Below are 14,812 nucleotides of genomic sequence, written 5' to 3'. Positions count from 1 at the left end.
AATGCAGCTTTTGTGTGAGGAACTGCTGAATAGATTCACTAAGGGATGCTGCCCAAAGCCTTGGCTATTGAGAAACAGTTCTTCATTGGTAGCTCCCATCATTGGTTAATCTTTTGTATGGTAGTAGCCTTTGGGTGAGTGGGGTTAAACCACAGAGCCTAGGGCTTGCTGATCAGAAGGTCGGCGGTTTGAATCCCTGCGACGGGGTGAGCTCCCATTGCTCGGTCCCTGCTCCTGCCAACCTAGCAGTTCGAAAGCACGTCAAAGTGCAAGTAGACAAATAGGGACCACTACAGCGGGAAGGTAAACGGCGTTTCCGTGTGCTGCTCTGGTTCGCCAGAAGCAGCTTAGTCATGCTGGCCACATGACCTTGAAGCTGTACGCCGGCTCCCTTGGCCAATAATGCGAGATGAGCACCGCAACCCCAGAGTCGGTCACGACTGGACCTAATGGTCAGGGGTCCCTTTACCTTTTTTAACCTTTGGGTGAGCTTTGTTAAATCATGTTCATTTGGGTATTTGGTGGGGCTTCTGAGGTGCTGTTCTGGATTCTAACTTGTTTGCTTGGACTTCATTCTGTGTTGCTGGTAGTTTCAAAGAGGTGAAGGTAATAATACGTACACATTAACATCTTTGTCCTGTTGTTGACTTTGGCCAAATAGGTCTTACAGGTCTTTGAAGCACTATGAAATATGTTTGACCGCATACAACAGTGATATAAGTATACGCACCCTGGACAACAATGCATCTACTGTACAATTTCTATATTCCGGGGTGGTCAGAATAATTTTTATTCACATTTTGTACTACGCCAATAAACCCTACTGGCTGAGAAGACATTATATAATGCCAGACTTACTTGCACAAATATATATCAGATCCTTTCTTTGGGGTTCATCCTCTTGCACCATTCAAATAATGGCTCGTGAAGCAATTTCATTCATAAACACGAAAGCTTTTTTTGTCTGAAGGGGCCATCCTTGCACCTAACAGACAAGAAAACCCTAAACCCCACATTTCAGGATGTTTGGACATTTAAAAGTGGTAAAGTGCCCATATGTAACAGAGCAGCTTCAAATAAGACTCCGAGCAGGCAATCTGAATCAGGCCACTTTGGATCCCGAATTTGGATCTAGTTTTGTTGCATTATTACGGAATATTTACTCAAGAGATTTCTGTTTGCAAAGCTAATCTGGGCAACAGACCCTCCAACATTTCTCCGCTAAAAATAGGGACATCCTATTCAATACCTGTACAGTAGTAGTAACAACAACATTTTTTATACCCTGTCCATCTGCCTTGGATGCCCCAGCCACACTGGGTGGCTTCCAACATATATAAAAACATAATAAAACGTGAAACTTTTTATTAAAAAATTCCCTATACAGTGGTACCTCTGGTTACGAACTTAATTCGTTCTGGAGGTCCGTTCTTATCCTGAAACTGTTCTTAACATGAGGCGCCATTAGCGAAAGTGCACCTCCTGTTGCGCGCACGCCTCTGGTGTGCGATTTCCGCTTGCATCCTGGGGCAAAGTTCGCATCTGGGAGAAACTACTTCCGGGTTAGCCTAGCTCATAACCCGACACATGCGCAACCAGAAGCGTTCGTATCCAGAGGTACCTTCAGAAGGGCTGCCTTTAGATGTCTTCTAAAGGTTGTATAGTTACTTATCTCCTTGGCTCGGAGGCCACATAACTCCATACCCTCCGACATTTCTCTGATGAAAATAGGGATGTCCTGAGGAAAAGCAGGACATTCCAGGATCAGATCAGAAACTGGGACAGCTTCTGTAAATCTGGGACTGTCCCTGGAAAATAGGAACACTAGGAGGGTCTGAGGCAATAGGATTCAAAATACAGCTCCCTGAGGTAGGGCTAAGAAGACATTTTAAGGTGAAGCAAATAGGTAAAGGGTAAAGGTAAAGGGACCCCTGACCATTAGGTCCAGTCGTGACCGGCTCTGGGGTTGTGGTGCTCATCTTGCTTTATTGGCCGAGGGAGCCGGCGTACAGCTTCCAGGTCAAGTGGCCAGCATGACTAAGACACTTCTGACGAACCAGAGCAGCGCACGGAAACGCTGTTTACCTTCCCGCTGTAGTGGTACCTATTTATCTACTTGCACTTTGACGTGCTTTCGAACGCAAATAGACGAGAGCAATCATCCCATGACGCTTAACCACAACTGAACATGGTGGAATTTCTGAGTAAACACGCTTAGGATTGGGCTGCCATGTTGGGAGGCCATAAATAAATAAACGTCTTACCTACAAACCGGGAGTCTGTCAGCTATTTGAAAAGGATTCCTTGGATGGATGGGGGCTTCTGTTTGCTGATCTTGTACAAATGTCAGAGAGACAAGGATACATTTTGAAGCATGCCATCTAAAGGAGAAACCCACAAAGGTCGCTATTTGCTCACAGGGCTTGTGCTGACAAAAGCGGAGAGCCAAAGAAAGGAAGAGGGGAACTCTGGCTATCCTTTCACAAATATTGCTGCTCCCCTTGGAGTGATCTGCTAATGGGGCGCTAGTGACCTTTGGTCTACTGGAACATTTCAGGCCTGTACAAAACAGAAGTGAAATAGAGTTTGCAGTTGCACTCTAGGTTTGAGCTATCTTATTGAAGGGTTTTTGTTTTTTTAATGTTTACTTCTATCCTCTGGCTGCAGTTCAGCTAGTCCTTTCATGATGACCTTTAAGCTTTTCTCTTCCTCTAGTTCTGCCGGTTCTTGAGAATGACCAGAAAGATCTTCACCAACAGCAGGGAGAGGTGGAGGCAGCAGAATGTCAACAGCGCATTTGCCAAGCTGAGGAAGCTCATTCCCACCCACCCTCCGGACAAAAAGCTCAGCAAGAACGAGACCCTCCGCTTAGCCATGAGGTACATCAACTTCCTTGTCAAGGTGCTCGGGGAACAAGGCCTGCAGCAGCCAGGGATGAATCCACGGGGAAGGATACTGGGACTGTTCCAGCCAAGTCCAAGTTTGGAAAGCATGGAAGACTTGACTCTCATTGAAGACTCTGAGGTCCCTTCTCCCAACACAAGCAGCAATGCTCCAGAGTGCTGGTCAGAGGCATCGTCCCCGTGACGTGCTGTTTGTCGGGCCTGTAGCCCTCCTGGTAGTAATTTGATAGTTTCCCTTCTTTATACAAGTTGTGGGTTGTCTGCCTATGTACAGTATTTATATATATATCTTTTGCTCTTTGAACGAATGTATTTTGTGTAATGGTTTCTTGGGAGATGCTAATTTTCAGTACTTAAAAAGAGGGATATCAAATCTCTGGAAGCTGATCAGGATTCCAACAACTCTACTTGCCACAAAGTGCTTTGATCTCAAGGCCAAGGATCTTTGATACGGCCCACAGAATACTACCCATGACGCATTGGCGAGAGGTATTGGAGCCAATAGCTGTGACTGAGCAGCAACATAACTTCTAGAACCAGTTCATACAATTATTGGGCTGTGGAGTCCTTTTCCATGGTGAAGTCCTCTCTACCTTGTGTCCTGCAATGTGTGGCACGAGGGCTGTATGTGATCTCCTCTTACCTTTCCTAAAAGGAAAGAAACGCTTCAGTTGGGCCACCACAGAAACAGCTGTATGAGGAAAATCTTCATGTCACACATTTTTGGAGGCTTGTGGAAGGAAGGGTTGCAAGCCCACTTCTCCACTTCTGAGTAATGTATACTGAGGACTCAAATTATCTTCAGGTTAATTTGTTTTAAAAGTCAAGGCCATCCTAACTCTGAAACAACAAAAGGTAGTTGCTTTCAACAGCAGACTCCAGAAAGAGCACCACACCCCTGCCTTCAGTCTTGGTCTGAAAACTGAGCCCTGGAGCAGAGGTTGTCATATTTTCAGGAATCCTTTTGCCTCAGGTGAAAACAGTACCTAAGCCTGGCCCTGCTAACTCATTTCCGTTGCCTTCATCAGCCATGCAAGTTATGGAACCATCGTCATTTCTCTTATGTCTCCATCTCATTTCCAGCTTTTCTTTTTTTTAAATTTTGCTTTGCAGCTTATGTCAGAACTAGAAAATCAAACCAAAAAATATTTGGTACATCTTCAGAGTGAAAACACATGAGCCAAGAGAGGATGAATCATAGCCAGTAACACCTGCTGCAGTTTTATTCAAAATTGCCAAAAGAAATAAGCTAGGGTTGCTTATTTCGTTTTTCAAACATTTGAATTTTAAAAGACATACATTCAAATTTGATTATTTTTTTCAGGAACCACAACTGTTTACTCTGGTTTTGTAGATTTTGGGGGTGGGGAGATTTTAAAATTTGGCTATATTCAGTAGGAAGGTGGCGTGGACTTTTAAACACGCACAATTTAAATTTAACAAGTGCAACTAATCAAATTACTCAAGAAGTGTTTCCTAATGAGAAGCACAGTTTAATTGAAAGACACCCGTTCCCCTGTTTTTTTATAAGGCAGCACTGGTTGCTTTTTGTAATCCATATTTACAATGAAACAGAAATAAGACTACATTGTATTTCTCCTACTTCTCAGACATTCATCAAAGGCACTATTCCCCAAACTTTTGTTGATTTACAGAACAATACTAAGCATGTCTACTCAGAAGTAAGTAGGGTTCCCAGACTCAGAGGACAGGACTTCTGTGCCTTTAATTGCCTTGCTCTCTTTTGAGTCTGGAAACCTTAAAGAGAAACCAGCAGACCCTTTGTATAATTTCCAAGCAAAGGGTCTGCTGGTTTCTCTTTAAGGTTTCCAGACTCAAAAGAGAGCAGGGCAATTAAAGGCACAGAAGTCCTGTCCTCTATTGAGTCTGGCAACCCTAGAAGTAAGTCCTACTGAATTCAATGGGGCTTACTCCCGGGCTTGTATGGTTAGGATTGCAGCCTAAGGCACCCCTTTTTATGAATTAAAACTGGTTGTACAATTCAGGGTCAGACTAGATGTGACATTATTTATATGATGAGTGCTTTCTGTTTTATTTACTAAAACAGCAGCAATGGATACCCTGAGCTAGATCAGAACAGTGTGTTGGGGAAGAGCTCTTAAATCAGGAAGAAGGCTCTCATTGGCACCAGTGGCAGGTTGCCTTATGGGGGCAAATAGCAGCTTTAGGGGTGCCACCTCCCCAGTCTGGACTGAGACAGCAGTGGCAGCAAAGGGTTAATGCCAGCAACCCACTGCATCCCACTGTGGTTCTTACTTGTACAGTGGTGCCTTGGTTCTCAAACTTAATCCATTCCAGAAGTCCGTTCCAAAACCAAAGCGTTCCAAAACCAAAGCGTGCTTTCCCTTAGAAAGTAATGCAAAATGGATTAATCCGTTCTAGACTTTTAAAAACAACCCCTAAAACAGCAATTAAACATGAATTTTGCTATCTATTCTACAGAGACCATTGATCCACAAAATGAAAGCAATAAACAATTTACTGCAGTCACACAATCAGTCAATCAGTCAATCAATCAATCAGTAGCTGGACTAGGTTCCACACAGTCACACACAAAAAGAGCTGCAAAAACAAAACGCAAAATAAATAGCAAAAACAGACAGACCTCAGTGTAACACTCAAGCCAGAAGCATAATAAACAAAACAGGGCACGTTCGGCTTCCGAAAAAAGTTCACAAACCGGAACACTTCCAGGTTTGCAGTGTTTGGGTTCCAAATTGTTTGAGTTCCAAGGCGTTTGAGAACCAAGGTAACACTGTATACAAATAAATACAAAAGCAGTAATCATGTGAATAACATCACATAACATCTAAACTGGCTTCACTCTTACACCGAAAAAGGTTAACTTTTCAGAGCAGGAGTTTCAATTGCCTGCCTATGGTGGATTTCCCCTGCCCTCAGTGTTTCTGCATGAGTAGCTAATTTGAGCAGCCACCCTATCGATCGTCTTTTCAGTTGCAACGGGCAGCCCCTTCTGAGAGTGTATGCCTGCGCTGAGAAGAATGGGCTGGATGATCCAATCCCATCTGCAGAAGGGGCACAGTGGAGTTAATATCCCCCTTCCCCAGGAGGCAGATCAGAAGGAGGCAAAGCTGGGAGCGGTAAATCATGCAAGAGACACAACTAGCAGCCTTCTCTGTGTGAGAGCATTTTGAGCCCACACAGAAACCTCTGAGGAGGTAATTGTGTGATTTCGGGCGGCATACTTGTGTGTGTCCCGATGCACACTTCGAGAATGATTGGACTAAAGTGTTAACTCCTCCAGCAAAGTCAATGAAATAGAAGTATTTCATTTAATTTTAATTGCATCTTTCATTATTTTATTAAAAGTTGCCACTCAGCTCTTAATTATCTTGAAGATACTATCAAAGAGGATCTGCCACTTGGAAAAAAAACCCACTAGCCACCAATAGTGGTTCCTTATTATTATAATTTTTTTAATTTTTTTTTTAAAAAAATGCTTATTTTGTTACACCTGCCTGCTTCTAGATAAGTTGAGGCTTTGGGATGTTTCTCCTCTTTCCTTCCTTTTTAAAAATTTTACAGCAATATACTATATTACAATTTATATCCCATCCCATACAACAACAAAAAAATTACAAATGAATACAATAAATTTAAAAGGACCTAAAATAGACTTCCTAATGTTCTTAAATAAAAAAGCAACCTGAATTACACTTGTTATATTTTACACAGTATCATACTATTATATTATTTTCATAAATCTTTTTGATAAATAAATAATTCTCCTCTTTCCTACCTTTCACCGGCTGCTGCAATGCCTTCACACGCTCTCCCTGTGTACATACCTCATGTAAAGCACTTTGCACACTGCAAAGTGTTCTGGGGACTATTGATTATAAATGTGGCTGTTGTCAGCCTTTTAAATCTATTTATTTATCTATTATCCAGGTTTATTTTTATTGTGGTTTTTTTTAAAAAAAACTGTTCATCTTTAGGAAGATGCTCACCTTCTTAACAAACATTTGCAAAGTTTTAAAGCTTATTAGGGGAAAATCAAGACATTACCTCATTCATTTGTTTCCAGTATTCATACACTGCATTTCAAGAGCAAAGCTCTCCTGAGGTGGTTTACAAAATCATTCAAAATCATAAGACATAAAACCCTTTCATTACAAAAGAAAAAGAAAAGCAGTTTAAAAACAGGATAACGGCTCAGCACGGCAATTCAGATCAGATTATGATCATAAACAGAAACAGTTTAAATGTAATTAAAGACCTTATATAATTAAAGACCAGTCTAATTGCTACGTGTTCCAAACACTTGCCCCTCAACAGGCAATTGCATTCTCTGCGTTGAAGTTTCCAAACCATTTCGAAAGGCAACCTCATATAGAGTGCATTACAGTGGACTAGTCTGTAACCAGGACATGAACAAGTGAGGGAAGATATTTTTTTCCTCTGGAGGTTCGCAGCTGGCAGAGCAGCTTGACTGTGTCATCTGGGCCTCCATAGATAGCTCTGTTTGTAGGAGGAAACCTCCCCCGCCCCCCAAGCTGCAAAATTGCTCTTTCAAGGAAACCCATCCAAAACCAGTTGCAACTCTCCATCCAGATTGGCTGGCTTCCTCTGCCGTAGGTGGTTGAAGCCTCAGCTTCTTCGTGTTCCTCCACCTCAAAACCATTTGCAGATACCCTCTGAGGACTTCTAGTCCCCCTGGGATCAGTAGTAATAATGATAATTTTATTATTTATACCCCGCCCATCTGGTTGGGTTTCCCCAGCCACTCTGGGCGGCTCCTAACAGAACACTAAAAACAGAATAAAACTTCAAACATTAAAAACTTCCCTAAAAAGGGCTGCCTTCAGATGTTCAAATGGCTCCTTGTGGATGATGATGATGATAATTATAATTATAATAATTTATAGTGGCACCTCCGGTTACAAACTCAATCCGTTCCGGAGGTCCGTTTGTAACTGGAAACCGTTCTCAACCTCAGGCACGTGGGCGATTTCCGCTCGCTTCCAGGAGCATGTACTTCTGAGTTAGCAGAGCTTGTTACCCAAAGGATGTGCAACCAGAAGTGTTGGCAAACAGAGGTACCACTGTATTTATTTATACCCCGCCCATCCGGCTGGGTTTCCCCAGCCACTCTAGGCAGCTCCCAACAGAATATTAAAAACAGAATAAAACATCAAACATTAAAAACTTCCCTAAACAGGGCTGCCTTCAGATGTCTTTTTAAAGTGAGGTAGTTATTTATTTCCTTGACTTCTGATGGGAGGGCGTTCCACAGAGCGGGCGCCACTACTGAGAAGGCCCTCTGCCTGGTTCCCTGTAACCTCACTTCTCGCAGGGAGGGAACCGCCAGAAGGCCCTCAGAGCTGGACCTCAGTGTCTGAGCAGAACGATGGGAGTGGAGATGCTCCTTCAGGTATGCTGGGCCAAGGCCGTTTGGGGCTTTCAAGGTCAGCACCAACACTTTGAATTGTGCTCGGAAATGTACTTAGAGCCAATGTAGGTCTTTCAGGATCGGTGTTATATGGTCTCGGTAGGTGGAAAAGAAGGGTAGAGCTGGGTGGCATCTGCATACCAGTGACACTGTAGCCCAAAACCTCTACACCAAGCACCCCCAAACTCGGTCCTCCAGATGTTTTGGGACTACAACTCCCATCATCCCTAGCTAACAATACCAGTGGTCAGGGATGATGGGAATTGTAGCCCCAAAACATCTGGAGGGCCGAGTTTGGGGATGCCTGCTATACACGGCTTCTCCCAGCAAATGTTTCATGCAAACGTTAAAAAGCATGGGAGACAAGATGGAGTCCTATGGTCATTGCTTTCTATTTGCCTGGGTTAAACTGCACTTAGTCTGTTGACTGAAATTCTGCCTTCTAAGTGAGCTTCGAGGAACAGACCAATAAATACTTTGCTGCAACCGCAAAGCAGCGAAGCTGCTGCGTTTTGGACATCAAAGCCCCCATTTCGGCTCAGCCATTAAATCATATTTGGCTTCCAGCAAATGACTCGTTTTAACCGATATCACAGGCCTGCTGTGAGATTAAATTAAATGATAGCGCTGTGGTAATTATACTGCTTTAGGTCTGCCTTTTCCCCACTAGCTCCAAACGTTTTAAAATGGTACGTTTTAAATAATTGCAGGTGGGAATAAAATTATTAGAATTCAATAAGAAACAGTAGCAGTTACTTAAAAAAACAACAACCCCACACTTCGAGGGACCTGGACTGCCAGTGGAAAGACTAGAGAGTTAGGAAATCTTAAGAAGCACTCAGCCACTCAGTTCTTGCAAGACCTTAGATAAGCTACGACATGATTCTGACTTGCCTGGGAACCCATTGATTGGCCCTTTTAAACAACGTACAGATTTACTTGGAAGTAAGCCCCACTGGGTTTAGTGTTCCGGCTGCAGTATTCTGACTATGTCTGGGAAATTCCGGGCATCAAACTAAGGCTGAAATCCTAACCATGTCTACAAGCAAGTTCTGTTGAATTCAATGGGACTTATTCCCTGGTAAGTGGGGGGGGGTGAGAAGTTCTGTTTAAGACCTTGATAACTTTGCTTAGGAACTGAGGATGCAATCCTTGGGGATTGAAATGAGCCTGAAACATCTTTTGCATTATGGTAGAAAACAGTTATCCACAATCTGCCATAGCATTTTAAGTATGAAGACTTTATGTATGAAAACATACTATTATATTTGATAGTCTCATTCTTTTTCAGGAAAGCCACTTAAAATGTGAATAAGTGATGGAGTAGTTCTGATGCTACTACATGATGAATCTACCCACGTTCATGGCTTAAAATGATTTTTAATTAGATACCAAACTAATCTATATTTTGCGCTGGGACTGTTCATTTTTGGCAATTATTCCTAGCATGTATAAGCTTTCCCAAATACCCCAAACAGATTAAGATTTATTCATTCCTTGAGTAGAACACCGTGCTGATACAAAAGAAAAAGGCAGGCACTTAATGTTAGGGTGGTGAAAGTTTCCATGTAGTAATATTTCTAAAATGTCCTGCCTAATTTTATAGGAAAGGGGGGGGGAATAGTATCTACTATTGATGTACAATTTGCGTTTTTAACTAGACTTATCTACCAAAGATTTATTTTGTCAGCACTTTTTATGTTTTGTGATTTCCTTCTGTATAGCTATGAACAAATATGGTGTAACTGATACCTTTTCCTGTATACTATGCTATTTAATGGCTAATATATTAAGAAATAAATTATTTACAAAAGTGGTCACTTTGTTTCTTCTATTAAAAATGAAATTGTTCCAACTGGGGAAAAAATTGTCATTGTATACACGAGGAAGTCACTGGTCTTACCACTTCTTTTAGCAGTAGGAAGAAGCAGGAACAGCTCTATATGCTCAGTTACTTTGCGAAGAAAGTGCACTGGAGATCACAGTCACTTTTGTAATAAATGATTCACAAATGTACAGGTTGAACAGATGGCAAACAAGCACACAGGCAGGGGCATAGATAGGGGGTCGGTGGGGGCATCACTGAGGGGGGGTGACATTTGGCGTGCCACGCGCCCACGACTCCCAAACCTCCCCCAAGCTGTCGGGGTAAGGGGGGAGCTGCGCTGCTTTGCCGGTGGCATTCCCCCCTTCCCCCTTCGTTTTGACCAGGCACCCCCAAACTTCGGCCCTCCAGATGTTTTGGACTACAATTCCCATCATCCCAGACCACTGGTCCTGCTAGCTAGGGATCATGGGAGTTGTAGGCCAAAACATCTGGAGGGCCACAGTTTGGGGATGGCTGGTTTTGACAGCTTGGGGAAGGCTTGGGAGTCGCGGACGGGCGGCACGCTGAATGTCCGCCATGGGCGGCTTGCTCCGCCCCCGTGGGCGACTTGCTCTACCTTGGATGTAGGGTGTGCACGCCGCTCTGGGCACCCGAGCGACTATCCCTCGCCCGGGAGGGCACCCTCTGCGCCACGCCCCCCCTCGGGAGCACGCCCCCCCCCTGAGCAGCGTGGGCATATGCTCTGCCGCTGCACACAGGTAATGCTGACCCGTGGGCAATCAGTCTTGTAGCCCAATTTCTTGGAATTGCTTCTGCCCACCCAAAACCTATAGCAACCTTTTCTCCAAACTCCAAAGTAGGTTTACCAGAATACAGCCCAATTCAAGACTCCGAGAAAAGAAGTCTGTTCACTTCCATCTAGGGAGGTGAGCATGCACTCAGAGTGGGTGGAAATAGCCACCAACCATCAAAATCCGTTCGAGTGTCCACCCTGACACTTCTGGGTGTAAAGCGGTATATAAATTCAATAAACAACAACAGGCCAGATCTAGAGAGAGACATTTTGCATTGTCAAAAAACGTGCTCATGACATACAGTATCTAGGTATCAGCACTAAAATTACAGTGTATAAAATTCACTATTTCCCAAGTAGTTTGAGTAAATCCACAGATAAGGATTTGGAGAACATTCGGGGATCTGAAATGCATGGTGAGCCTCCGTTAATCTCAAAGGCTTTCTGCTGCAGAAGTTACCTTCCATAAATTGGAAGATAAAGAGAACAGTGAACGGGGCTGTGAGATGAAGAGCACAATGATGTTAGGGCACAGGTAAGTTCTACCAGATCTAGGCATTATGGAAAGCCAGGTGGGTAGCTTTTAGTGTCCCCCTAGTCAACGTCTCTTGTCCGGTCAAGTTTACAAAGCCAAACCTTCTTAAATTAAGCATCCTGATTCCTCAGCCCGTTCTTTGAGCCAACGATATGGGGTGTATCATCTAACCAAGTTCTATTCCGAGCAGACTCACTGAAATTGATTAGCCTAAATGTGTTCATTAATTTCGGTGGGTGAGTATGACAAACACTGGATATAATCCTGTACACATTGTTATGTTTTACCGGATTAGAATTCTAAATTCTAGAAGGGGCCAAGCTAGAATTTAAACCAACGGTTCTAACCATGGTACAGCTATAATACCTCTGATGGATTATGTCTGCTTCAGATGTTACTTTTAGCTACTTGTGCTTTGACAACGTGCAAAGAGAAAGTTTAGGAGAATACATCAGAGCTATATTTATAGAAAAAGAGGTGCTGGAACTCACAATGAATGCTTCCCTTGCTTTTTTATGATGGCAATAGCGCCCACATGAGAGGTGCCAGAAATGAGTTATGACTGAAAAAAGCTTTGACGTTAATAGTTAGACTTTTTTTATAAGCTAAGATTTCCCTGCTGGCTTGGCCTTATGCTATAATGCAATCCTCAACGCTACATGAGTCCTAAAAACACATGCCTTGCTGAGCACCTGAACGGATGCTATTGAAAAGCATTGGGTTTTTGAGGTAGCATTTCTCTCAAGTTGTCACAGCAGTTTAGGCCTCAAGCCTTTGCTAGAGTTACAGGAAGGGGGAGGTATACGCATTGCATACATAATGTCTTCAGTTCACTTTCTGGCATTTCAGGATTAAAATGGGATCTCAGTTCAGAACCGATAAACACTTTGTGCCTCACACAACATGAGACGTCACTATCAAGAGTAGCTAGATAAACAAAGAGTGACTCTGAACATATGAAGCTGCCTTATATTTCCTATCAAAGTACATGTAAATCAGCTCCTGGTATTTCACTGTGCATGTATACTCTAAATATTCGTAAAGAAAAGAGGGGTTGCAATGAAATTAACCATCTGTGGGGTTTCCTGCAATTAGAAACCCAGCATCGTGAAATCAAGAGATCTATGCCAGTCAGTAATGTACCCAAGACTTGCTGTTCAAATACTGCAGTGGCACATCAACTCCACACACTTCACATTATTCTTTCGCATTATTTTTATTTTACCCGTAAGGGAATTGCCTGAGGCGACCAAGTGAAGATACAGGGTAAACAGTTCACATCTGATGGGTTCTTTCATCCTTCAACCATAAAAGGAAAGTGAGAGAATGGCCAGCTTAACTGCTGACCTGTGAGGTCAGAGATCACCTAAAAGTCACATAGTTAAAACCAAAGGCCAGAGAGATAAAGTGATTTTAAATTCATCCTTCCCCCCCCCCTCCATAGCCATGATTGTACTTTTAAAACAGCAGGTGCCAAGAGGGAAACTAAAGGGATGGAGGAAGGTGAGTGAAAAAATAAAAGATTTAGGCTGCAAACCTAACCCCACTTACCTGTGAGTAAGCCCTCTGAATTCCAAATGGCTTACTTCTGAGCAGCTCTGTTGCTGTTGGACATGATCATTTATTTCTGATGGAATGACCAAATGCAAAAGAGGATCCAGGAAAACGCATCTTTTTCTCCGTTGCAGAAATACCTTTCATCGTGATTAAGGGTTCAAGAGCCCTGTTCTCCTTTTCATCTGCTCTCTCTCTCTCCCTCTCCCTCCCTCCCTCCCTCTCTCTCTCTCTCTCTCTCTCTCTCTCTCTCTCGACGCTCTGCAAAATTGTGACTCGGCGCCACACTGCAAAAAAAACCCATGTAGCACAACCCACCAGAGAACTGATAAATCTATTCTTGCTGTTGACCTGTGACTGCAAAACAAGGGAAGTTGTTTGGCAGGTCTTGATTCATGGCTTGTGGCCTCCATTCATCACAGTGGGTCGCAAGTTGGGCAGATCCGTCCCAAGTCTTGAGTAATAATAAGACCCCGACCAATGTACCATCGGTCCCTGCTAAAGGCCGCTGCTATGCTTTAAGTCTGGCCTTGGGGAACTTCTGGTCCTTCAGGTGTCATTTGACTCCAACTCCCACCAGCCCCAGACAGCATGGTCAACGGTCGAGAATTATGGGAGTTGTAGACCATCAGCATCGGGCAGTCTACAGTACATTGGAACACAGGAAGGTGCCTTATACTGAATCAGACCAGCATATTGCCTCCATGGATTGGCAGTGGCCCTCCAAGATGTCAGACAGGACCATTGGTTCATCTAGCTCAGGGTTTCCCAAACTTGGGTGTCCAGCTGTTGTTGGACTACAACTCCCAACATCCCTAGCTAGCAGGCTTGCCATCCCCGGTCATGGTCAGGGATGGATGGGGACTGTAGTCCAAAAAGAGCTGGAGACCCAAGTTTGGGAAACCCTGATCTAGCTCAGTACAGTCATACCTCGGTTTAAGTACGCTTCTGTTTGAGTACTTTCAGTTTAAGTACTCCGCGGACCAGTCTGGAACGGATTAATCCACTTTCCATTACTTTCAATGGGAAAGTTCGCTTCAGGTTAAGTACACTTCAGGTTAAGTACGGACTTCCAGAACCAATTACACTCATACTTCGGGTTAAGTACGCTTCAGGTTGAGTACTCCGCGGACTCGTCTGGAACGGATTAATCCACTTTCCATTACTTTCAATGGGAAAGTTTGCTTCAGGTTAAGGACGCCTCAGGTTAAGTACAGATTTCTGGAACCAATTGTGTACTTAAACCGAGGTACCACTGTATTGTTTACTGTCAGCAGCTCTCTGGGGTTTCCAAGTAGAATCTTTCCTACCCCTGATTGGAGAGGCCAAAGATTGCACCAAATGTTCATAATATTTCAGTCTGTGTGGCTATTATTATTTGTGATGAATTTATGATGCATGCCTATTCATCGTAAGGCTTTCTGACTTCATTTGCAACCTAATTTCCAAGGACAGGCTTTTAGCAGGAAGGACCTATAAAAGATTGGGGCTTTCGCAACACCTCAACCATACCAAGTTCTGGTGCTAGTCATGCCCCTCTCCCCTGCCCACATGATTAGCCTACTTCATCATATTGCAACAATCTGGAGATCTTCTTCAGCACCTCTGCAGCTTTCCATGCCCAGTAAGCAAACGGGCTTTCCATACAGAAATTGGTTGAGCTGTCAGACTAGCCAATAAAGGATCTTGAAAATGCTGGGCAGAAAATGTTTAAGCAACCCGAACTTTTCCTCACAGAGGGCTGGTGTTAACATATTGTGTGCAT

The 14,812-nt window shown here is 43.5% G+C and overlaps 1 protein-coding gene across 1 annotated transcript; it reads left to right on the top strand.

Moving 5' to 3' along the window:
- Positions 1-2,733: 2,733 nt before the first annotated feature.
- TAL2 (TAL bHLH transcription factor 2) lies at positions 2,734-4,637 on the top strand. The gene has a single exon (XM_035097121.2). The coding sequence runs from the start codon at positions 2,734-2,736 to the stop codon at positions 3,085-3,087; it is 354 nt and encodes a 117-aa protein (XP_034953012.1). The 3' UTR covers positions 3,088-4,637.
- Positions 4,638-14,812: the final 10,175 nt, after the last annotated feature.

This window comes from Zootoca vivipara, chromosome 16, assembly GCF_963506605.1.
Source record: "Zootoca vivipara chromosome 16, rZooViv1.1, whole genome shotgun sequence".
Classification (NCBI taxonomy): domain Eukaryota; kingdom Metazoa; phylum Chordata; class Lepidosauria; order Squamata; family Lacertidae; genus Zootoca; species Zootoca vivipara.
This window is presented reverse-complemented; position numbering and strand designations above follow the sequence as displayed.

Excerpts from the sequence above, each read along its gene's own strand:
- TAL2 (XM_035097121.2), top strand. The coding sequence starts at position 2,734 with ATGACCAGAAAGATCTTCACCAACAGCAGGGAGAGGTGGAGGCAGCAG.